The sequence below is a fragment of the Geotrypetes seraphini genome, chromosome 6, assembly GCF_902459505.1.
Source record: "Geotrypetes seraphini chromosome 6, aGeoSer1.1, whole genome shotgun sequence".
NCBI lineage: Eukaryota > Metazoa > Chordata > Amphibia > Gymnophiona > Dermophiidae > Geotrypetes > Geotrypetes seraphini.
Window position 1 is genome coordinate 219389923 of NC_047089.1, and position 26550 is coordinate 219416472.

Genomic DNA, 26550 nt, shown 5'->3' on the forward strand with positions numbered 1-26550 from the left:
AGCCTCAAACACTTTAAAATCATAAGTAGCAACATTCTAGAGCTGAGACTGTGATGTCATAATGCCTCATTCCACCAATGCCTAAGCTCTGTCCTCATCTGCACAAGCCTCAAACACTTTAAAATCATAAGTAGCAACATTCTAGAGCTGAGACTGTGATGTCATAATGCCTCATTCCACCAATGCCTAAGCTCTGTCCTCATCTGCACCAGCCTCAAACACTTTAAAATCATAAGTGTGTGAGGCTTGTGCAGTTAAGACAAAGCTTACAGGAATGGGGCAGGGACAGCGACAAAACTTGCGGGGAAATTGAGTTCCTGCAGAGACGGGGACAAATTTGTCCCCGTGCCATTCTCTAATTCAGAACAGATCAGATAACTTCTGAACACGCTTGCAAAAGGGACAAACTGAGACGCTACAGCCCAGCCCACTGGGAAAGGAGGCAGAGCTGAAGAAAATGATTAATGCCTTCTGCAAGAGCACGTGGTTTGAGGGTGACTACCTAAGCGTTCAGGTCCTCAACACCCATTGCACTGGAAATGCCAATTAAAGTCAATTAACAAATTTTGGAGCTGTGTGCGGAATTTGGCTAGTCGCCACTAGGCGCCTTTTTTTTAGAATTAGACCCAATAAGAACAGCGAGTTGTATATTTTTGAAATGCTTATGTAAGACCATGTGTACTACAATGCACTGAGAACCTATGAATTTTCTCTGATACAGAATTTGGTGAGTGACACAATAGGAGACGCAGTGCTGAATGGAAAAGTTACACAAGGTACCATAATTCCTCTCCTTTGCTATCCCAACTATTCCTAATAACCGATTTGTGGAAGGGTCATTTTCTAACAGGTCATCGAGTTTGTAGGATAAGCAGGCACCTATTTCCACTCCATTTTACAGAGACATGTGGAGGAGCATTTTTGATGTGATGTCTAAATCTGAGTTTAAGTCACACTGAATATAGTAGAGGGTGTGTGTTGTCGTAGCTTAAAGGGCAAAGAAGTCAAAGTAATACTGTATAACTGGTAAGACTTCTCAGTGTACAAATAAGCAAAATATATATCTGGCTTATAAAGTAAGTAAAGTGTTCACATACACTCAGAATTGTGACATTTGACCAAGAGCGTTAGCTCCTATAGCCAAACCCACCGCCCCATCACTGTGTATGACTTATTTTGAAAAAGAGCTTGGAATGAACATACTGTTCAAATGCTCAACTAATTTTCAATGGCAAAAGAGAGAAAGAAGTTGAAAGCTAAGTGGGAACTTCTTTCTCTTTTTTGCCATTGAAAATTAGTTGAGCATTTGAACAGTATGTTCATTCCAAGCTCTTTTTCAAAATAAGTCATACACAGTGATGGGGCGGTGGGTTTGGCTATAGGAGCTAACGCTCTTGGTCAAATTTCACAATTCTGAGCGTATGTGAACACTTTACTTTATAAGCCAGATATATATTTTGCTTATTTGTATACTGAGAAGTCTAAATCTGAGTTTAGACATTTTGCGAACCACATCCAAAAATCCTGTGGCAAACATGACCATTTTCAAACCAGAAAAACATATATCTTTTTGTTTTGCAAATGGCCAGTTCTTAGATGAGTTTGTCTTCAATTTGTTTCTCTTTCTGAACCATTTTCGGGGGGGGGGGGGGGGGGGGAAATCCATATGAAAACTGCACAAAAACCATCCATTGGGATGTAAGCGGGGTCAACATTCTTATCAGAATGGCCACACAAACATCCCAGCCGAGCAGTGGGCAGCCTAAGGGGCACTACAGAGAATTTTAAATAAAAGATCCCAGGTATCCTTCTGACCATTACCCCCTTATATTGTGTGCTGAGCCCTCCAAAACCCACTTAAAACCTACTGGACCCAACTTTACACCACAACAATAACCCTTATGCCTGCAGGTGTCGCCTGTATGAAGGTATAGTAGGTTTTAGAGGGCTAACACTTTCCACCACAAGTGTACTAGTTAGAGTGGGATATGGACCTGGGTTCCCTTCTGTGCAGTCACCTGTATCAACCATTAGGCTACTCCAGAGACCTGCTCACTGCTCTAATAGGACTGGTCATAACATCTGAAGCTGTCATACAGGCTGGTATGTACTGTTTCATTCACATCTTTTGGGGGGAGTAAGGGGTGCCATGCCTTCGTGCCTCCAGCGGTCATCTGGTCAGTTTGTCCACCTTTTTAGTACAGGACCTCAAATGCCCACGTTTTGCTCTGAAAACAAAACAACAAAATCCAAATAGCACCAAAAGGTTCCACAAAGGAAATAAAGCAGCAAAACAACAAAAAGATTGTGGAACAGAAGATCAGATGGACCAGTTTGTAATTTAATAAGCACCCAAATAACTTAAAACCAATAATCTTAAAACAATCCACAAAGGCTGTACACAGTCACAAGTGACCCACAAGATAAAAACCAAATAATGTGTAAAATACAAATGACCCAACAAGGGCCATGTTTCGGCAAAATAAAAATGCATTCCTCAGGGGTCTTATGGGCTCCTTGGATGCCTTAAATATAAAAGCATAAAAGTCACAAAAAAATCCAAGAAGCTACAACAAACAGCACAGCACACAAGCTTCGAATGTAAGCTGGTATCAGTAACCACTGGGGGAGTAAGGGGGGGAATGCCTTCATGCCTCCAGTGGTCTTCTGGTCAGTTTGTCCACTTTTTTGGCACTGGTCTAGCTTCAGATGTCCAGGTTTTGCCCCGGACAATTTCTACAATGTTCCATTATGTCAGAAAAACCTCCAAATCATAAGCCTGCCCTAGTCCCACCCAAAACATGCCCCCAACACACCCCCTTGAGATTTAGACACGCTGCAGACAAACAGCATAGAAAACTGTCTACAAATGTGTTTCCAAAATGGCAATTTGAACATTTTAGCAAAAAAAAATGTCTAAATGCTACGTTATGCTATTTTTGGGACGTTTTTCTCTTTTGAAAATTAGCTCCATAGGCACCTACATATCTTTGTAAAATATTCTGGGTAAACTGTCAAAAATCTCAACTAGACTGAAGTCGCAGTCCTTTCTGCCTGCTTAGAAGCAAGTGTAAATGTTAGCATTCAAAGTACACATGTAAATGTGCCTTTTTTATAAACTACAGGCCCAATATAGAGATTAAAAATACTGTGTAGTAGCTATAACATAGTATAACTTTATTCTTCTATACCGCCATAATCAAACAATTTCTAGGCAGTTTACACAGAAGAAGGCTGGACAATCAGCGAAATACAATTAATTGAAATACAACAATTTTCCTAAAAAATTCAATATGAAATTTTATTAACAGTAATGTCCTCATTTAGGTAATAAATTTATCAAACAACTTTGACTTGACAACACAACTCCACCAATTACCCCACCAGGACTGCTGCTAACTTGCTTGAAATGCAAGAGTCCTGTCCAAAAAGGTCTTATATCTGCAGCCGGTAATTTTTGGATGGGCAAATAAATTGGAATTCCTAGTTACATTACATTACATTAATGACTTCTATTCTGCCCATACCTTGCAGTTCTAGGTGGTTTACAAAAGAATCTAGCTGGACATTTCCAGGAGAATACAATTTAGGATTTTTGAATTGCTAAAGAAGAAAAAAAAAATAACTGGACAAGTCCAGGAGAATTATAATTTAGGGATTTGTTTACATTTCCTGGAGAATTGCAATTTAGGGAGTTGTTTACATGGATGGGACTTTGAGGAGAATGATGTAGCAAAAGAGGAAGAGATTTTGGGGGGGAATTTACAAGGGGGTGGGCAGGGGACTATAGTCCTTGTTGGACTATATAACACAAAATGAGATGAAAGGTAATTTGGGGCAGATCCCCAAACCAGCCTAAAACAAATGAACGAAAGTTTGAACAGTACTCGTGCTTCCACCGGGAGCCAATACAGCAGTCGATAGTAAGGACTAATATGGTAATTTTTCTTCAGCCCAAATATCAGTCGAACAGCCATATGCTGTCACATCAAAATAATCATAAAGTTACTGTGGGAGAGCACTATGGAATATGTGTTTTTTCAAACATAATGAGGGAAAAGCCTCAAAACCATGTACAGCAATAATCAAGAACTTTATGAATGGTTACCAAAATACTATCACGGGCATAAAAAACTCCACAACATATCAACCATATCTCACAAAGGAACATCCCACTAGTGTGCACAATATCAGAAACATGGCACGGCAATAAGTTGATGCCGATTCATTCACTTCAGGTATATACTCTATTTTCGGGTTACCCCATACAGAGGGGTGGGGGTGTTGGGGTGATCTTAGGGTATGGGGTGGGGGTCTAGAGATTTGGGGAGGTGCCTTGGGGGGTCTTGAGGTTTGGGGATGTCACTGGTTGGAGTGGGGATGGGGGGTGGCAACAGAAGGGAGTAGACATCCCTCCTGTCAGGCTACTTTCTGGGGGAGGTGTCAGGGATTCAGGGGTGGGCGGCAGGAAGGAATGGGCATCCTTCCTGCTGATGGTGCTTTGCGGGGGGAGGGGGTGTTGAAGGATCATGGGCCAGCAGCAGGAGGGAGCAGGCATCCCTATTGCTGATTTCAGGGGTACTTGTTGGGGGGGGGGGTCCCCTGCCACAGCCGCTCAGCTGATGGTGGCAGGGGTAGTTTTCCTCCGATCAGCTGAGTTGGCAAGACTCCACGAAAGGATTTCCTTGCTGCGATCAGCTGAGTTGGCCACATTTACTTTTAAGTTTTGAAATGTAGGCTAGTATTTTGCTAGCCTACATTTCAAGCATCTGTTGCGGGTCTAGAGAGATGCCTAGGGTCGCTTAAGCTCGCTCAAGGCCACTTCTGGGCAAAACCACATCCACACCCAGCCTTGGGCGAGCTTAAATGTCCCTAAGCATCTTCCTGCACCAGCAAAAAACGCCTACAGTGTTTTTGGGTTTTTAAAAATGTGCGTCCCAATTGGCTGCCAGACAGCGGAAGGACATCTACCGCCGCCTACAATTTGGACTCACGTTTGTAGAATCTGCCCCTTTATGTGTGACCGATGTACTGCTTGTGAATTGATGCAAGAGGGTGCTGAAGTAAAATTTTTGGAGAAGAAAACAATAATTTTGAAATCTCTGACCTTCTGTAATATAGCGAATGTCATCTATTTACTGATATGCCCATGTAAATTGTGTTACATCATTAGTCATAAGAACACAAGAATTGCCATCTCCGGATCAAACCTTCGGTCCATCAAGTCCGGTGATCCGCACCCGCCGAGGCCCAGCCAGGTGTACACCTGGCGTAATTCTAGTCACTCATATCCCTCTATGCCTCTTGTAAGGAGATGTGCATTAGAGAATGACACGGTGACAAAATTCATCACCGTTCCCGTCCCCGCGGATAACCGCGGGAAACCATCTTCATGTCATTCTTTAAGGAGAGAGGAAAGAATCAGAGTATAATTGGGCACAACCACTGACCCGCAAGCTTTGCTTTGAAGAATGCTGGTGTAGAAGGACTGAGGTTGAAACAGACACTACAGAATGACAGTCTCTGGTATCCAGAACAGATATTGTGATGTCATAATGCCTCATTCCACCAGTGCCTAAGAGCCAATCACATCAGTGATGTCACAATGGCTTCATTATCCTTGGCTCCCATAAGAATCAGAGTATGAATGGCCACAGCCACTGACCCGCAAGCTTTGCTTTGAAGAATGCTGGTGTAAAAGGACCGAGGTTGAAATAGACACTAGAAAATGGCATGGGATTATTTCCCGCGGTTATCCGCAGGGACGGGAATGGTGATGAATTTTGTCACCGTGTCATTCTCTAATGTGCATCTAGTTTGCTTTTAAATCCTAGAACAGTGGATTCCGCAATAACCTCCTCTGGGAGAGCATTCCAGGTGTTCACCACTCGTTGTGTGGAGCAGAACTTTCTTATATTTGTCCTGGACTTGTCCCCCCTTAGCTTCAGTCCATGTCCTCTTGTCCGTGTCACATTGGGCATTGTAAATAATTTATTTTCCTGCTCTATTTTGTCGATTTCTTTCAGTATTTTGAAAGTCTCGATCATATCCCCTCACAGTCTCCTTTTCTCAAGGGAGAACAATCCCAGTCATACCTCCAGACCCTTGAAAATGTGATTATTTGAACATTGGTACAATATAGATCACCAGAGTGAAGTGGATGTATTAACAAGGCTTTGCATCCTTACCAAACACGTTATTAAGAATTTTTTATGCACAGTCTTAGATCACATTGAATATTCTCAAAGAAAGGGGCATGTGAAGGAAAGATTGTATCAATTGGAGCAAAAGTGGATTTTTTCTTTGGACACTATTTGGTTAAAAGGACTGAATCAAAAAAATAGAGTGGTGTGCATTTTTTAAAAAAAATAACTGGGTAACCCGGAAATAGAGTATACAGTATACTGGAAGTTAATGAACCGGCATCAACTTATTGCCATGCCTGCTGTGAGCTGTTAGTGCACAAATGAATTTAGAACTTCCCCTGATGCAGCCAGGATAGCTGGTGAAACAAGATTCTTGTTGGGAGATTTGTGAAGACTTTAGATGAAGGAATTTTTTAAAATTTATTTATACTTTTTCAAGTTTCCATAAGCAAATACATAAAATTTACAACAACAAAAGTAATAATGTAACATAAAATGTAAAGCCTTCCATGTGGTTTATATATGGAAGGAATTATTTTTTAAAAAACATCACGCTGAAAAGTGTGGGTGTTGAAACACTTATCTTCGGGGAATTCTTAGAAGAATTCAACAGACAGTTAAGTTTTGTTCTTTTTTGTGTTTTTCATATGTGCATACTAGTGGGATGTTCCTTTGTGAGATATGGTTGGTATTTTGTGGAGTTTTTTAATGCCCGTGATAGTATTTTGGCAGCCTGTCACAAAGTTTGTGATTATTGCTGTACATGGTTTTGGGGCTTTTTCTCCATTCTTTTTCAAAAACCACATACTCCATAGTACTCTCCCAATATTGGGATACCATATGGCTCCAGAAAAAGGAGGACAGATTGAGACATCCGGGTTTTACTTCCGTTGAAAGCAATAGAAGTAAATAGGACAGATTGAGACATCCGGGTTTTACTTCCGTTGAAAGCAATAGAAGTAAGTAGGACAGATTGAGACATCTGGGTTTTACTTCCGTTGAAAGCAATAGAAGTAAGGAGGAAAGATTGAGACATCCGGGTTTTACTTCCGTTGAAAGCAATAGAAGTAAGTAGGACAGACTGAGACATCCGGGTTTTACTTCCTTTGAAAGCAATAGAAGTAAGGAAGACAGATTGAGACATCCGGGTTTTACTTCCGTTGAAAGCAATAGAAGTAAGTAGGACATATTGAGACATCCGGGTTTTACTTCCGTTGAAAGCAATAGAAGTAAGTAGGACAGATTGAGACATCCGGGTTTTACTTCCGTTGAAAGCAATAGAAGTAAGTAGGACAGATTGTGACATCCGGGTTTTACTTCCGTTGAAAGCAATAGAAGTAAGGAGGACAGACTGAGACATCCGGGTTTTACTTCCGTTGAAAGCAATAGAAGTAAGGAGGACAGATTGAGACATCCGGGTTTTACTTCCGTTGAAAGCAATAGAAGTAAGGAGGAAAGATTGAGACATCCGGGTTTTACTTCCATTGAAAGCAATAGAAGTAAGGAGGAAAGATTGAGACATCCGGGTTTTACTTCCGTTGAAAGCAATAGAAGTAAGGAGGACAGATTGAGACATCCGTGTTTTAATTCCGTTGAAAGCAAAAGAAGTAAGGAGGACAGATTGAGACATCCGGGTTTTACTTCCTTTGAAAGCAATAGAAGTAAAGAGGACAGATTGAGACATCCGGGTTTTACTTCCGTTGAAAGCAATAGAAGTAAGGAGGACAGATTGAGACATCCGGGTTTTACTTCCGTTGAAAGCAATAGAAGTAAGGAGGAAAGATTGAGACATCCGGGTTTTACTTCCATTGAAAGCAATAGAAGTAAGGAGGAAAGATTGAGACATCCGGGTTTTACTTCCGTTGAAAGCAAAAGAAGTAAGGAGGACATATTGAGACATCCGGGTTTTACTTCCTTTGAAAGCAATAGAAGTAAAGAGGACAGATTGAGACATCCGGGTTTTACTTCCGTTGAAAGCAATAGAAGTAAGGAGGACAGATTGAGACATCTGGGTTTTACTTCCGTTGAAAGCAATAGAAGTAAGGAGGAAAGATTGAGACATCCGGGTTTTACTTCCATTGAAAGCAATAGAAGTAAGGAGGAAAGATTGAGACATCCGGGTTTTACTTCCGTTGAAAGCAAAAGAAGTAAGGAGGACAGATTGAGACATCCGGGTTTTACTTCCGTTGAAAGCAATAGAAGTAAATAGGACAGATTGAGACATCCGGGTTTTACTTCCGTTGAAAGCAATAGAAGTAAGTAGGACAGATTGAGACATCTGGGTTTTACTTCCGTTGAAAGCAATAGAAGTAAGGAGGAAAGATTGAGACATCCGGGTTTTACTTCCGTTGAAAGCAATAGAAGTAAGTAGGACAGACTGAGACATCCGGGTTTTACTTCCTTTGAAAGCAATAGAAGTAAGGAAGACAGATTGAGACATCCGGGTTTTACTTCCGTTGAAAGCAATAGAAGTAAGTAGGACATATTGAGACATCCGGGTTTTACTTCCGTTGAAAGCAATAGAAGTAAGTAGGACAGATTGAGACATCCGGGTTTTACTTCCGTTGAAAGCAATAGAAGTAAGTAGGACAGATTGTGACATCCGGGTTTTACTTCCGTTGAAAGCAATAGAAGTAAGGAGGACAGACTGAGACATCCGGGTTTTACTTCCGTTGAAAGCAATAGAAGTAAGGAGGACAGATTGAGACATCCGGGTTTTACTTCCGTTGAAAGCAATAGAAGTAAGGAGGAAAGATTGAGACATCCGGGTTTTACTTCCATTGAAAGCAATAGAAGTAAGGAGGAAAGATTGAGACATCCGGGTTTTACTTCCGTTGAAAGCAATAGAAGTAAGGAGGACAGATTGAGACATCCGTGTTTTAATTCCGTTGAAAGCAAAAGAAGTAAGGAGGACAGATTGAGACATCCGGGTTTTACTTCCTTTGAAAGCAATAGAAGTAAAGAGGACAGATTGAGACATCCGGGTTTTACTTCCGTTGAAAGCAATAGAAGTAAGGAGGACAGATTGAGACATCCGGGTTTTACTTCCGTTGAAAGCAATAGAAGTAAGGAGGAAAGATTGAGACATCCGGGTTTTACTTCCATTGAAAGCAATAGAAGTAAGGAGGAAAGATTGAGACATCCGGGTTTTACTTCCGTTGAAAGCAAAAGAAGTAAGGAGGACATATTGAGACATCCGGGTTTTACTTCCTTTGAAAGCAATAGAAGTAAAGAGGACAGATTGAGACATCCGGGTTTTACTTCCGTTGAAAGCAATAGAAGTAAGGAGGACAGATTGAGACATCTGGGTTTTACTTCCGTTGAAAGCAATAGAAGTAAGGAGGAAAGATTGAGACATCCGGGTTTTACTTCCATTGAAAGCAATAGAAGTAAGGAGGAAAGATTGAGACATCCGGGTTTTACTTCCGTTGAAAGCAAAAGAAGTAAGGAGGACAGATTGAGACATCCGGGTTTTACTTCCTGGATGTCTCAATTCACCCTCCTTTTTCTAGATAACCCTAGCCAATATTAAAAAAATTAAGCTCCTAAATATGTGCCCTATTAGCCACATCATTGTGCACTAAATGGTAAAAATCCGATTTTATACCTATGGGTTTCTTCACTTAGGGGTCCTTTTACTAAGGTGCGCTAACAGATTTAGCGCTAACAATTAGCATGCACTAAATGCTAATGCGTCCATAGAATATAATGAGCATGTGGTATTTAGCGCACGCTAATCATTAGTGCGCGCCAAATTGGCTAGCACGCCTTAGTAAAAGAGGGGTTTAGTGTGTGAAAATTCAATTAGTGCACACTAAAGGCTCCTTTTACTAAGCTGCGTTAGGGCTTTAATGCGCAGAATAGCGTGCGCTAGAAGCTAATGCCTGCATTGGGCTGGCGTTAGTTCTAGCCGTGTAGCGCAGGTTTAGCACGTGCTAATCTGCTGCATGCGCTAAAAACGCTAATGCACCTTAGTAAAAGTAGCCCTACGCTTTAGTAAAAGGGCCCCTAAGTTTTCAACTGAAAATTCAAATTAAGTTAGGAGCTTAAAAGTTAAGAGGCTCATAATCGAAAGAGAAAAATGTCCAAAACCGGCCTAAGTCGGCACTTGGATGAACATTTCTCAAAAACGTCCAAGTGCCGATAATAAAAACGGGTTTTGAACGTATTTCTAAACGACCTAGGCCTTCATAGTGCCCCTGAACGACCAAAGCTAAACGGGGCATTTCGGGAGGCGTGTCGAGGGCGGGAGTTGGGCGGGACATGGGCCGGCTTAGACTTAGTCATACAGCATTTATAACCGAAAGTTTTACAAGAGTCTAGACGGAACTTGGACGTTGTGACTTAGACCATGTAAAACATGGTACAAGTCACAAAAACCCACCTAAAGTCGCCAGATAAGCACTGCAAACACATAAAACAGACCCCCACACAATACCCCAGTGATCACCAACCCCCCCACCCCCATAAAAATTTTAATCATAACTTTAAAATTCAGCCTCCAGACCATCATCACCTGTCCGCCTGGCATAGGAAAGCCTAGTCGTCCAGCACAGAGGTTGCTTAAGTCGTCTTGGGGGTGGGTTAGGGACCCATAGAAAGGAGGACCCATGCCCATAAGCCCCTGTAATCACTGCATTGATCCTTAAACATGTGCACTCCCCTATACATCCCCCAAACCCTTATGTACTGGCATATAAGTGGCTCCTGCAGTCATAAGGGCTATTGGAGTGGTAGATAAGTGGGTCTAGGAGATTCTGGAGGTGGTTTGGGGGGGCTCATCATGACTTATAAGGGAGCTGTAGGGAGGAGAAGCCATGGCACCCTTTTTGTGAAGTTCACAGCAGTGCCCTGTAAGGTACCCCACTATTTAGGTGGCATGTCTCGGTGTGTAGTCCATCACTTTGCAGACCCCTCCCATGTCCAACAGGACTTGTTCTAGGCGTTTTTGACTTGGACGAAAAGTTGGACGGAAATGTGGTATAAAGATAGACGATTTAGTGGCTTGGACGATCAGATCGGCAGGACGTATAATTAGACGATTTTTGAAACGAAAAAAAAGTTGGACGTATCTTTTGAAAATGTGTCTTAAGCTGATTTTTACTTTGGACGACTTGCAAGATGGACGTAAACGGATTTAGACATCCCTTTCGATTATGCCCCTCCACGCTTATAAAGGTAAGACTGTCTTTTTTTCCCCATCCCAAATCCATCCCTGTTGCCACTCACTTTTCTTGCTCCTACATTAGGAGTTTAGTGAAATCTTGAGTACAACAGTAGGCATTCAGCCCTAGTAAATTTTCAGAGACCAGTTTAGGAGCATAATGCTAAATTACGAGCCTAAATCCTTTGACTATTGGGCCTTACATGTATAAACTGCATCTCTGCCTGTGATGTACCCATGTTGTGGCCCAGAATAATCCTAAATATAGAGGGGATATGGAGAGATTTGGGGCTTCATTTACCTAAAATAGAAGGAAGGCCAACCCTACCTACACACTAGTTGCATAAAAATATGCACCATCAGGTCATTTTTATGTGCGTAATCCCTGTATAATTTTATTAAAACCCATTAATGCTCATAAAACAAAGTTTTACTTACAGAAAAAGTTTATACCCCCAAATTAGCCAATTCATCATAATATTTAAATTACTCAGTAATACCTTTCTTCCTCACCCCCTGTGCTATTTAAATCACTCAGTAATACTAATTTACAGATATGAGGGGCCGTTGAAAAGTTCTCAGCCCAATCAAGAAGAGAATGGTGTAGGGCCATGAAACTTACAAGTTATTCTACACTTTGGAGGAGAGTGTGGTATAGGATTATCAGATTTTCCCAAAGGAAAATCCGGACCCATGGCCATATCCCCAGGCACACCTAGTTCTGCACCCCCCCACCCCACTCCTCTTAGCCTGTTTGTGCGTCAGTAGCTTTTCAAAACCCGTACAAAGTGCTGAGTTTTGGAAAAGCTATCCGGACCCCTGGACATGTCTTCAAAAACAGGACATGTCTGGGGAAATCCGAACGTCCGGTAACCCTAGTGTTGTATAGTGGTTAGAGCTACAGCCTCAGCACCCTGAGGTTGAGGGTTCAAACCCTGAGTTGCTGCCTGTGACCCTGGGCAAGTCACTTAATCCTCCACTGCCCCAGGTACATTAGATAGATTGTGAGCCCACTGGGACAGATAGGGAAAATTCTTGAAGTACCTGTATGTAAACTACTTTGAGTGTAGTTGTAAAACTGCAAAAAGGTAGTATGCAAGTCTCTTTCTCTGATGTCATAATGCCTCATTCCACCAATGCCTAAGAGCCAGCCTTATCAGTGATGTCACAATGGCTTCATTGTTTTATACTTGGCTCACTTCTGATATTGCATTGGAGGAGAGTGTGGTGCAGTGGTTAGAGCTACAGCCTCAGCACACGCTGCTCCCGCTCCCTGTGAGCTTGGGCAAGTCACTTAATCTCCTCTGCCCCAGGTACATTATTAGATAGATTGTGAGCCCACTGGGACAGATAGGGAAAATGCTTGAAGTACCTGTATGTAAACTGCTTTGAGTATGGTTATAAAACTACAAAAAGTGGTATACAAGTTCTAGTCCCTTTTCTTGACACTTTTCAGTGATATGGACACAAAAAGAGTCAAGAAAAGTGTAGAATAACTTGTAAGTTTCATGGCTCCATATCATTCTCATCTTGGTTGGGCTGAGAACTTTTCCGCGGCCCCTTCTATGCTAAACTACCATCTAGTGTTATGACCCATAGTTTAGGAAGCCCAGTTTTAAAATGTTTGTTAGAGGCCAAGAGTCGCTTGACAGAGTGGAGGCATGGCCTAATGGTTAGAGTAGCAAGCTGAGAACCTAAGAAAGCTAAAAGTAAAGGGTATGGGACCTGACATATAGGGTTACCAGATGTCTGGATTTCCCCAGACATGACCTCCTTTTGAGGATATCCGAGGGTCCGGACGGCTTTTCAAAATCCGGCACTTTGTCCGGGTTTTGAAGAGCCTTCCTCAAAATCGCTGTCGGGCAGGAGGGCAATGCAATGACATCATCGCATGCCCTCCTGCCCGTCCAGAGCAGGCAGCGGGGCTAGGGCAGGATTGGGGAGGGAAGGGGGCACGATGGGGCGGAGATGGGTGAAACTGGGTGGAAGGTTGTGAAATACGTAGCTTCTGGTTCAGTGCCCTATTTTCCAGAACAGACACTTTGGGGTTTCGACTGCTGTACTTCAGGCACTTTTGCCTCTCCTGTCATGTTTGTACTGGAGGCTTGAGAGCTGGTCACGGTAACATCAGGAATCATTTCTTTCCCATTTGCAGCAGCCTTTGACATCTCCTGGGAGTGTCAGCTCCTCACGAAGCTCCAGCGTGCCGGGATCCCCCTCCACTATCGTGGTGAGTGTGCATTTCCCAGTGTCATCAGGCAAGATCTGAGAGCACATGCCACAGCAGCTGACATACATTCCTTCTAGCTAGTGACCCATGCATATACAAGGGAACATGCAGAGCAAAGCAGAACCTGAAAAAGGGAGTAATACTGCCAGTAAAAACAAAACAAAACACATTAGTGCATTTAGAAAATGGACTTCTGACATTACTGCAAAAGGAACAGGCAATCTAATCTGAAATAATAAATGGGTCCAGGAAGTTTTGAGAAGTCAGATATTAGAAATCCATAGAAGCAAAGGGGTAAAACCAGGACTGGCTGGACTGATTCTGATGACTTGGTGCCCTTTGACCCCTTTAGTTATACTGCTCACTTCCTCCTGAGCCCTGATGGGCAATGAGTGGTCTTGACTGAGGGCTGAGCAGTGATTATGATGGTGAGGAGGAGCAATCACATACAAGTTTAGAAAAAACAAGACAGCGCTGCCCCCACCCGACCTGTACCCCTTGCTATTAGAAGACAACCTGTGTACAAAGGACGTATTAACCACACTATCTGCTTCACTTTAGGCTAAAATGGACAACCAAGTTTTGGGGTACAAAGATTTGGCAGCGATTCCCAAAGACAAGGCGATTTTGGACATCGAGCGCCCAGACCTGATGATCTACGAGCCCCATTTTACATACTCCCTTCTAGAACATACTGAGTTACCCAGGAGTCGAGAGGTAACCAGCATTTGCTGATTAAATAATACTGTCCCTGCTCTTGTTGCAATGTTACCGTATTTTTTGCTCCATAAAACGTACTTCTTTCCCCCCCAAAAAGTGGGTGGAAATAAAAGTGCCTCTTATGGAGTGAATATACCCCCCCAGTACCTTTAAATTGTGGTGGTCCAGACATCATCAATATTGCATAAATTGTGGTGGTCCAGTGGTGTATCGGCAGGAGTGAGCTTTCCGTGCTCCTGCCCCTCCCTTGCAGGACAGCTGCCTCCTGAGTCCTCATTATCTCAGGGCCAGTGGGGCACAAGGCAGGATCGAGCTTTTTGTGCTCCAGCCTGGCCCAGCGCTGCTTCCTGAATGGCTGCTGTCAGTTCTGGCAAGGAGTGTGGGGTTGGGTGCAGAGCCTGTCAGGGAGTGAGGGGGGCTGGGTGCAGAGCCTGGTATATGTTAGTACACAATTTGGTTCAGAATGTTTTTTTTCTTGTTTTCCTCCTCGAAATCTAGGGTGCGTCTTATGGTCAGGTACATCTTATGGACCGAAAAATATGGTATTTTGTCTTTGTCCCTGCTAATATGCAGCACTTTGATAATTTGTGACTAACTTTTCTCTCTTTCCTTGTTCTACAGCGATCTTTATCACCCAAATCCATTTCACCTCCACCATCCCCAGAGGTAAGGCTGGAGAGAGAAGAGCTCACTCATAGTATTAAAGTTTGGGTCAGGGTTCAGTACACAGTCAAAGGAGGCAACCTGATTCATGTTGTTCTGTGGTGGGGCTATGTATGTGAATTAGAGAATGACACGGGGACAGATTTTTCCCTGTCCCCGCGGGAACTCATTTTCCCATCCCTGCGAGTTCTTTTGCTGTCCCTGCCCCCATTCCTGCAAGCTCTGTCCTCATCTACACAAGCCTCAAACACTTTAAAATCATAAGTGTTCGAGACTTGTTCAGTTAAGGTAGAGCTTACAGGAAGGGGGCAGGGACAAGGACAGTGACAAAACTCGTGGGAACGGGACAGGGAAATTGAGTTCCTACGGGGACGGGAACAAATTTGTCCCCGTGTCATTCTCTAATGTAAATCTTCAGTATTAAAAACTACTGTGCAAAATAAAGATATTATCGTGGGATTTGGTCAGGCACTCGGTAGGAATTTGTCTGTCTCCTAGAGGAGGAGGTAGAGACCAGAACAGAATTCAAGAATGCCTGGGACAAGAGTGAGGAGAGAAATAGGAGAAAATGAAGGCATCTGAGGTATTGCGAAATAAAAAAGCAAAGCAGTGGAACCGATGCTCTTGATGTAAAGGTTTAATAAAATTCTTCACAATAAAAACAATGCAGTTCAGTAAAAATCTTCTCAGATAATGCAATACAATAAAAATCTTCACCAATGAAACGATGCAAATCAGTAGGTTAATCCATATGAAACACAGCAATGAGTATGGTATGGACCCGACACGGTCTGTGTTTCGGTTAATAATAACCGTCTTCTGGGGTCTTATCCAATTGTACTACAACATTTGAATATGCCACAGAGCATATGAGAAACTGTGAACACTTGGGTTCTGGAATTCTTTGCTGGGAAATACCGTAAAAGCAGTTGGTGAGCATGTTTCTGGAGGAAAAGTCCATAAACTATTATTAAGTTAGACCTAGAGAAAATGGCAGCTTATCCCTGGGTGTAGCTTCATATCAGAACATGGTGTAAGGGTGAAGCTGGGTTAAGCTGTGTAATCTATACAACTCACAGATAGCTCTCTTGAAAGCCATTGACCTGATTTTGCTTATGCAGAGATGCAATCTCAGAGGAAGCTATGGCAGTAAACAGGAATCCAGCATGAATTCATGTTTCATCAAACTTCAATTTCCAGTATGATAACTCATTGCACCAGTCTCATCTCTTCTGTTCTTTCCATTGAATTACACCAGGAGTGAAATTAGGTAGACTAGATGGGCTTAATAATGTTTCCCGTTGTCATATTCTATTTCTAGGTCTTTGCATTTCCTCCCACATCTTTCAATGACTTGTCTCCCTTCTCTTCTGCTGTCTGTCTGCTTGTGTATATGCATAGGTTTGTCATTTGCGTGTGTGTGTGTGTGTGTGCCTCTCTGTGGCTCTCAGGGTCTTTTAGCCTATCCATCCATCTACTACTACTACTATTTCAAGAGTACTACCAGACATATTCAGTGCTGTACAGAGTCATGAAGGAGACAGTCCCCACTTGAAAGAGCTTATAATCTAAACAGACAAGACAGACAAATAGGATGCCAGGATGAGGAATACACATAGGGGGAATGGTTAATCTATGCATCTGTCTGCTTGTATGTGTTGCATCTATCTGTTTGCAGATCCTCCGGGTCTGGGAAGAGAACAAGCCCCCTGGAAACATTGCTTTAGCATCCAGTCAGGGGAGCAGCACCTGTTTGCGGAGCGGCCTACACCACTTCCATCGACCTGGTATGTACAAGGGAGGAATGAAGCTGTTGGGCAGTCAGACATGGATGGGGGATGTATAGACATGAACGCAGCAGCCAACACAAAGCTGGAGGCAGGACTGAGAAGATGGGGTATGTAAAGTCGGCAGAAAGGGAGCACTCGGGGAAGCAGAAGGAGATGGGCAGGATGTAATTAGATGGGAGTGGATATTAGGTGGTAATTTATAACAGGCTGCCCGGGTTAAGAGGTAAGAAGGTGTCTATTTTATAAAGACTCATAAACACCTATGTCTTTATAGAGTACTAAGGGTAAACTGGTAGAAATTGGTATACAGTGAAGAATCAAGAGTACATGGTAGGGTAACCATATGGCACCAGAAAAAAGGAGGACAGATTGAGGCATCCGGGTTATATTTCCAATGGATGTCTCAGACCATCCTCCTTTTTCTGGTGCCATATGGTAACCTTAGTACAGTGGTGGTGAACCTATGGCATGCTTGCCAGAGGGGGTACTCAGAGCCCTCTTTTGTGAGCACACACGCCATCGCCCCAGCACAGAGTTCGCTACTAGAAAGCCAGAGGGCCGGGGGCCGGGCTGCTCCCCTCCCCCTCTCCACGCGCGCCTGAGGACATTTCTCACATCACCCGTCCCTCTGCCCTGCAGCCAAATGGGAGCACTTCCTCCCTCCCTTGTCTGGGGTAAGGCGGACGGCTCACATGCAGTGTGCAGGTGCGGTGCGGATGGCAGCCTGTTGAGTCTGTGGCGAAGGTGATTCCCGTGGTGGGGTTGGAGAGGAGCATAGCTCACAGTGTGGCATAGCAGAGGGGAGCAGATTGTTGATTCAGGGAATATCCATTTCTTTCGTGTTAACTAATAGCTATATTTGGTAAAGCGATAGATTTGTATTGGGTGCTTCATTTTTTTCAAATTTTGTGTTTGTATCATTGAAAGCTGTTGTGTTTTTCTTTTTTTTTTTTTTTTTTTTTGTTCAATGATTTTTATTGAATATTTCAAGAAATATACAGAAAGCAGTGTAAACACACAAAATCTGACTGAGAACCAGTGACATAAAATAAGACCATGTCTATAGTCAGTAACATATAACCGGATTAATAAAAAAGAATTCAAGATATGTGCAACTGCTAGTAGAAGATATATGAAAAGCAGAAAAGCGAAGAGAGTGAAAAAGAGAAAGGGAGATAGAGGGAGGGACAAAGAGAGAGCAAGAGATAGATAAGTAGAAAGAGAGGCAGAAGTGTCTATGGAGTAGAATGAACATATGAATCTAAAAATGACCAAGGTGATTTTTTCCCCACCATGTTCGTGGAGAGTCGAGAGATCATATTTTTCTCATATGCATAAGATTCAAATTTGTGATACATGCTCAGAGAATTCCACCAAAAGGTGTAGTCAAGTAGTGAGGGTGATTTCCAGTTTTTAAGAATATGCATAAGGGCTGTTACAAACATGGCATCAATGAGTTTAGGCGGACAGTTTGTGTGTGCAAAACAAGGATGCTGAGAACGAAGAATTACAATGTCCAAGGAAATCTCTCCTGAACATTTAGTTATAGATTTTATAGTGTCCCAAATATGAATCCAGAAGGAGTGAACCATAGAACATTGAAAGAGCATATGGTCAAGAGTCCCAGACTTTGTTAAACAGTTCCAGCAAGTAGAATCTTGTTTTAGCTTCGCTTTCCACATGCGAAATGGAGTCCATACTGCATTCCACATAACGAAGAACATTGATTGCGAGACTCTGGAAGATAGAAGAGGACGATTTGTGGAAGACCAGAAGAGTTCCCAATCTATGTCAGTTAACGCAGTCTGTAGACACGAGTCCCAATGGTTCATTAACTGAGATGAAAAGGTGAAAAAATGGTCCCTTAGAATACCATAGAAAAGAGATATCGCTCTACCCTTTATTAAGGCCAGAGTAGACCAGTGACGAACAGTGTGAATAGAAGTCATAAAGTCATGACGCATATGTATTTTAGACAGTATTCCGGTAAGCATAAGCCATTGGGGATATATAGAGGGTGGAAGTGAATATGCAGAACAAAAAATGTCAAAAGGAATAAATGAAGTAGAGGAGCCCAATTGATGAGCAAACTCGACTCCCGCCCGCTGCCACCTCTTCCATGAGAGGGATCTGCCTTTATTTTGAATTTTAGAGTTATTCCAAAGAGACATGAATGGGCTTTCACTAATAGAAATCTCAGCCATTGCATCCAGAAGATGAAAAGCGTGCTGTGTTGCACTCAGCAGAGAATACTTTCTCAAGTGTCTAGGTACTGACACCGTGAGGAAGCAGGAGGTGTGCAATGGTGCACATAAAAAGCGTTCCATTTCGAACCATGTTGGTTGATCCTGAGGATTAGAATCAACTATCCAATGAGCTCCATATTTAGCTAGAGATGCTATATAGTAGTGATAAAAATCTGGTAGATTTAATCCACCATTAATTTTAGAAGCCTTCAGTTTGGCGAGAGCGATCCGGGGTTTTTTCTTGTTCCAGATAAATTCAGAGATTTTCATATTAAGCCAGCGAAAGAATGTTTTCTGGCATAAGAGAGGAAGCATGGAGAGGGTATAATTAATTTGTGGGGCTAGAGTCATTTTAATGGAAGCTATTCTACCCCACCATGACAAATAGAGTGGTGACCAACGAGTTGTAGTGTTTGAAACTAATGATTTGATTTTGGAAATGTTAAGGTCTTGAGCATGTGATGGATCTTTATGAATTAGGACCCCCAAATATTTCACAGCCTTCTGTGACCATGAAAAAGGAAATTGAGCTAGATCCGAGGAGGAAATATGGTCATTAAGAGGAAAGATCTCTGATTTCTCCCAATTAACTGAATATCCAGATATTTGAGAGTATTGAGAGATAATGTTAATAAGATGGGGCAAAGAAACAAGAGGATCTCTAAGAAATAGAAGAACATCATCGGCATAGGCTGCTAATTTAATGTCTCGATTGGACGTGGGGATACCTTTAATTAGGGGACATTGTCGGATAGCTGATAAGAGAGGTTCCAACGCTAAGTCGAATAATAATGGTGATAGGGGACAGCCCTGACGAGTGCCTCTATGAAGGGGGAATTTGTTGGAAAGAGAATTATTAATCAAAATACGGGCTGTGGGTTGTCTATACAGTGTTTCTATCCAATCTGTGAAGAAGGGACCAAAATTGTACCATTTCAGTACTCGGAATAGGAATGGCCATTCCACACGGTCGAAGGCTTTTTCAGCATCTATGGCCAGACCAATCACAGGATCTGACAGTGTTTTGGCGTGGGCATTGATGTGATGAAATAAGCGTAAATTATCTCCAATGTATCTTTGTTTGATGAAACCTGTTTGATCTTTATGTATAAGGGATGGGATCACTGTGGTGAGTCTCAATGCTAGTAATTTTGCCATAATTTTATAATCCAGATTAAGGAGAGAGATAGGACGAAAATTTTTAACCAAGGTAGCATCTCGGTCTGGTTTAGGAATAACTACAATAGTGGCCTCAGCAAAATTGAATTGTTTATCCGGAGTGGAGTGAAGAAAATCATAATACGTGAGGAGTTGAGGCGCCAAGAGAGTTCGGAAATTTTTGAAAAACTCATTAGTGAAGCCATCTGGACCTGGGGCTTTCCCAGTGGGTAAAGAGGATATAGCAGTTTCAATTTCAGACGTGGTGATGGGAGCGTCTAGTTTTGCTTTAATGGTTTCTGATATAGTTGGGTGGGTTAAGGAGGTAAGAAAAGAATCCATGTCTGATTCAGGGGTAGAAAGTTCAGATTGGTATAAAGCAGTATAAAAATTTTCAAATTGGGAGGAAATCAGAGATCTGGTTGTAGCTAATCGTCCTGATGAGTCTTGAATAGCTGAGATGTGTAAACGTTTTGATTTAGTTTTAAGATATCTAGCTAAAGGGCGACCCATAAGGTTATCTCCCATATAATGACCAGAAGAGGAGATAAAAATGTCACGCCGGGCTGTATGGGAGACCATAGTATTATATTCATATTTAAGATTTTGAATGCGTTGGAATATAGAGGGGTCATGCAAATGAGTTGACATATGTTGTAATTCTAAGTTTTTAATAGAAGTTTCTAATTCTTTTTCTTTTTGTATGGATTGTTTCTTTTTCCAGGAGGCGAGTTTAATCAGTTCGCCTCTAAGAGAAACTTTATAAGCTTCCCAAACAATAGCGGGGCAGATTTCTGAATCCTTAGTGTTAATTTCAAAAAATTCCGTGGTGAAGGATTTGATTTTGTCCACTATTGCATCATCTAAAAGCAAGGCATTATTAAGTCGCCAAGAGGGAGATTCTTTGCGTGGGGCGGAGACGGTTAAGTGTAAGGAAATGGCAGCATGGTCTGTAAGAGATATTGGATGTATGATAGTGTTTGCTACTTCTTGAATAAGCGATGGGGAAAGAAGAAAGAAATCGATTCTTGAATAAGTGTTATGTGGTGGTGAAAAGTGAGAGTACTCTCTACCTTTCGGGTGTAATAAGCGCCACGGGTCTACTAGGGAGAAGGCTTCCATTAAAGCATGTAAAGCTGAAAAAGATCTGGACTTTGAAGGTTTACAGGAGGATGACCGATCTATATAGATATCTTGAATTTGGTTGAAGTCACCTCCTAATATCAGAGAGCAAGACCCATATTCAACTAACGCCAGCTGAAGATCTTTAAAAAAATCTGGGTGGTCTAAAACAGGAGCGTAAATATTAAGGAGTACAAAATCTACTGAGTGCAACGCAGCGTGTACCAGACACCATCTACCATCAGAGTCTGTTTTAACAGAGTGAATAACTGGAGATAATTTGTCACTGAGAAGTATTGATGTCCCATTTTTCTTCCTCTGAGTTGCGGAGGAATACAAATGAGTGGAATATCCCTTCAATTTAAATTTTGAGGCGGCAGCAGGCGGGAGGTGGGTCTCCTGTAAATAAATCACATCAGGATGTTTATTGAATACATAATTAGCTATCTTTTTCCTCTTAATGGGGTGATTCAAACCGTTCACATTAAAAGAAAAAACATGTAAATCAGCCATATTTTGTTACAAGCAGTATCAAGACATAGTAAATATCACCTTTTTGGGGAAAGGATAAATAATATAACCATAATATCAGGTAGACACTCCTGCCAGAGAGAGTAAGTAAAGAGAGAATAAGAGAGAGAGTAAGAACAAGTAAACTAGCAATGAAAGCATGAAGCAAGGTCAGAAAAGAGAAAGACCATACTATCATGCATGAGATGAAACATTTTAAGGGTGCTCCTGTGAGCACGGGGAGAAAACACATACGGAACAACTTGCAAAGCTCCACACCCACTCAATTTTGAAAAACCTGAGAGTAGTGTGCTTATCCACATGAACAATAATTAACAGTGAATTGCACAATTAAACATATGCGATTTATAACATCAGAGACAGAAGTAAACAAATAAATCCGCAGCCCAACATGTTAGTTCATTTTCAAGGATTCCAGAAATGTTGCCAGGTCCTCAGGATCAGTATAGGAGGTAGTGCGGTTATTGTAAGTCACTTTCATCCTAGCAGGATACATCAGACCATATTTAGCTCCAATGTCTTTAAGCTCCTGCCGGTGGGAAAGAAATGCTTTTCTCTTCAAAGCTGTGGTTTTTGCAAGATCAGGCACAATGAAAAACTTCCTACCTTGATGCAAGAGCTGAGATTTAGATTTTGCTGCTGTGAGAATTTGCAGTGCATGCTGAAATCTGAGCAACTTAGCCACTATGGGTCTGGGAGAAGTGGCATGTGGAGAGAGGTGAGATGGCACGCGGTGAGCACGCTCTATTTCTAGAGGAGGTGAAAAGGCAAGCCCCAAGGCAGCAGGCAGGAAGGTAGAGAGAAAGGAAGCCATATCAGAGCCCTCCGAAGATTCAGGTAGCCCAATAATTCTGATATTAGATCTTCTACTGCGATTAGAGAGATCTTCATAGTCTCTCTGCAAAGTAGTAATCAGTTTATCATGGTTAGCTACCGTTTCTTGCAGGGATGAGATGGCAGTCGATTTTTCTTCCAGTGCATCCAATCTGTGACGGGCATCCACAAATTGTGAGTTGAGTGCCTCTATTTCACCCCTTAGCAGCTTAGTTTCTTCAACCTGCTCCTGTATTATGCCCCTGATCGATCTTACTTCTTTCAGGAGCAGGTCTAGTGAGGCCTCGTCGGGTTTTGGCGCCATTTTCTCCGGCGTGCAGGGATCGGGTTTCAGCCGTTTCCCTCCGAGGGGCGCGGGTGAAGCGGTGTCGTTTTTTGCCGGTTTCGGAGGCGACATAGGGGATCCTGGCAACAAGATCGCGGCGAAAATCACAAAATTTCGCGAAATTACACGAAGAAAAGCACTTTTTAATCCTTGTTTGAGTGCGGGTGAGGAGGAGCAGCTAAGCCATACGTGTTAGCCCCGCGGTAGTCAGGCCACGCCCCCCGCTGTTGTGTTTTTCTTTTAAGACAAAAGATGTTAACGTATGAGTTGTTTTTTTTTTTGTTGTTGTTTTTTTTTTCCTAAACTAAAACCTCAGTATTCAGGTTAAATTGCTGTGTTGGCACTTTGCGATAAATAAGTGGGTTTTGGGTTGCAGTTTGGGCACTCGGTCTCTAAAAGGTTCACCATCACTGCCCTAGAATAACCGAGGTATGCCCTCAGGGGTACAAAATATCAGTGACCTGCAGAGAGAAAAAAAGAGGAGGAGGTCTAGCAATAATAATCAAGGACTCCCTTACCCTAAACATACTAGAAAAAACATCCACCCCGCAAATGGACCTCCTCGCCTGCCATCTCACAAGCACTACTCTAAAAAACTCACTAGTAACTGCATGCTCTGCTATATAACGCCAGGCAACTGGACCACAGTGAGACCGGAATTTGAAAACTTCATTTACCAAAACTCCTTAACTGCGGAATACAACCTTATCCTAGGAGACCTAAATCTTCACCTAGAAGACCCAACTTCCACACCAGCAAAAAACTGTCTATCCTTCCTCAATGCCCTGTCCTTCCAAATCCTAAACCCACAAACCACACATGATAAAGGTCATCAACTGGACATTGCAGCATTCATGACGCACCAACCATCCACCCCAGCAATTCAAACCCCCAAAGGAACCTGGTCCCCATCGCTTTGGTCAGACCACTTCACATACAACTTCAAAATCAACTGGAACAAAACCAAAACCACACCTCAATCTAAAAAAATAACATACACCTCACGCAAATATATCGAACCAACCACCTTCTGGTCAAAAGTAGATGAATCAATCCAAGATCAAGACCCAAAAAACTTCATCTCTCACTGGAAACATATATCCACCAACATCCTTGATGAACTAGCCCCACTACAAACCAAAACCAGAACCAGCAGAAGATCAGACCCATGGTTTAACAATGAACTGCTCCAACTCAAAAGACAGTGTAGAAGATTAGAAAGAAAATGGAGAAAAACAAACCTAGACCAAACAAAAATTGCTTGGAAAAACATCATCAAACAATACAAACGACTACTAAAAGACAAGAGGAAAACTCATTACACAAATCTCATAGGCACAGAAACCCAAGACCCCAAAAAACTTTTCCAAATCTTAAAAGATCTGACAGACACCAAAGCCTACACAAACACAAATAATACCCCACCCCCATCAGCTATCCTCCTAGCAGATCACCTCAAGAACAAAATTACCAATGCCAGAGCCACCCTTGATTCTACCCCATCCCACCCAAACGTAATCACAATTCACCCCACAGAAAAAGATTCAACCGCAGCAGACAGAACTTGGTCTCAATTCACCAACATACAATGGCCCGAATTCAATAACCTCTACAAACAATACAGCCACGCCTCCTGTGACTACAACCACTGCCCTTCTTATCTCCTTACTACCTCCAGTGTAAAATTCCGTACACTACTTCTACAATGGATTCAATCCACACTCACGAATGGCATTTTTCCCACTGTACTCAGCGAAATCATCATCACTCCAATCCAAAAAGATCCAAAAGGACCACCAGACCAACCTTCCAACTTCAGACCTATTGCCTCAATACCGCTATACGTCAAACTTACAGAAGGCCTAGTAGCCAAACAACTCCCTAACTATCTGGATGACCACAACCTACTCCACCCCACGCAATCTGGCTTCAGAACCAATTTCAGCACAGAAACTCTCCTAGGCTCCCTTATGGACACAATCAGACAACACCTCAGTACAGGGAAAAAAATGCTCCTTATACAATTAGACCTGACTGCAGCCTTTGACCTAGTTGATCACAATATCCTTTTGCAAATCTTGGATGCAATAGGCATCTCTGATAAAGTATACTCTTGGTTTGAAGGCTTCCTAAAATCCAGAACCTACAGCGTAAAATCAAACAACGAAAAATCAGAACCTTGGTCAAACCCCTGCGGAGTTCCACAGGGTTCCCCACTATCCCCCACCCTCTTCAACCTATACACCGCTTCTCTCGGAACACATCTGAACAATCTAGGTATAACCACCTATAGCTACGCGGACGACATTACCATCCTCATATCTTATGATCAGCCTAAACCCACCATGCCAAACATCCTACACCGAACACTTAATACAGTTATGATCTGGATGAAAGATCACAAACTTAAACTCAACCCGGACAAAACTAAATTCATCCTCTTCGAAAATGACAAAATCCAAACCTCAACCAATTTAGAACTCAACTCAATCAACTATCCCATCCATACCACCATAAAACTACTAGGAATGACCATAGACAGATGCTGTACCATGCAACCGCAAATAAACAAAACAATCCAGAAATCCTTCACAATCATGAGAAATCTGAGACAAGTCCGGAAATTCTTTGAAAGAAATCAATTCCAGCTTATAGTACAATCCCTAATCCTAGGACTGCTAGACTACTGCAACATCCTTTTCCTCCCATGCCCTGCTACTATGATCAAACAACTTCAAACAATCCAAAATATAGCCTTGAGACTCATCTTCTCATTGAGAAAATATGACCACATCACAGAAGCTTATATCAACTCACATTGGCTACCAATCCAAGAAAGAATACAATTCAAATTCTACTGCATGCTATTTAAATCCCTAAATGGAGACAGTCCTTCTTACTGAATAACCGCCTCAACCAAGCATCCACATTCAGACACAGAAAAGCGCACTCCCCATTCATACCTCCTCTGATCAATGAAGTAAAAAGATCAAAACTTCATGACGGCCTCCTAGCCACTCAAGCCGCAAAACTGGATACCCGGATCTCCAACCTGCTGATGACCACATCAGACTACAAGACATTCAGAAAAGAAATAAAAACAATACTTTTTAAGAAATCCCTAAATCAGCCCTAACTTCACCTACTATTAACAACGCCAAAATAGACAAAAAATCTACCCTCACTACTCCAGCAATAACAACTATGCTACTAATGTAACCTCCATTTACACACTACCTATAAACTGTATTTATCCTTGCCCTGAAATTATCTATTTACCACTCTAATTTATCATCGGTTCCTCCATTGTAACCCCGTTTATAAATCTTTTGTAAGCCCCCTTGAACCGCAAGGTAATGGCGGAATAGAAATCCCTAATGTAATGTAATGTAATGTAATAAGTTGCTCTATGTGTTCCCACTGTGAGCCGGATCATCAGCAGAGTCGTAAGCCACTAGGGTCTGGTAATACTGGTTACTCCAGACTGGTCTCATCAGCCTTGGTATGCAAATCTGGTACGATGCAAAAAAGCAGGTGTCTCAAGCTGCTGGTTCATCTGGAACTCCTCAGTCAGGGCCCTGCTCCCATGGAGAATCCAGAGCACTTTGGTCTTATGGCATG

General features: G+C 42.3%; 1 protein-coding gene across 12 annotated transcripts in view; it reads left to right on the forward strand.

Annotated features, from left to right (window-relative positions):
* Window positions 1-26550, forward strand: part of DMTN (dematin actin binding protein) — a 131127-nt gene that overhangs the window by 48707 nt on the left and 55870 nt on the right. For 5 of the 12 annotated variants that reach the window (XM_033948317.1, XM_033948318.1, XM_033948316.1 and 2 more), the window contains 5 exons: window positions 722-776; window positions 13466-13540; window positions 14102-14257; window positions 14882-14926; window positions 16602-16710. In XM_033948317.1, coding sequence (XP_033804208.1) covers window positions 759-776; window positions 13466-13540; window positions 14102-14257; window positions 14882-14926; window positions 16602-16710 — 403 coding nt within the window. In that variant the 5' untranslated portion in view covers window positions 722-758. Of the gene's footprint in view, window positions 1-721; window positions 777-13465; window positions 13541-14101; window positions 14258-14881; window positions 14927-16324; window positions 16711-26550 lie in introns of those variants that run through there. The other 7 variants (XM_033948326.1, XM_033948325.1, XM_033948324.1 and 4 more) reach the window with 3 other exon arrangements.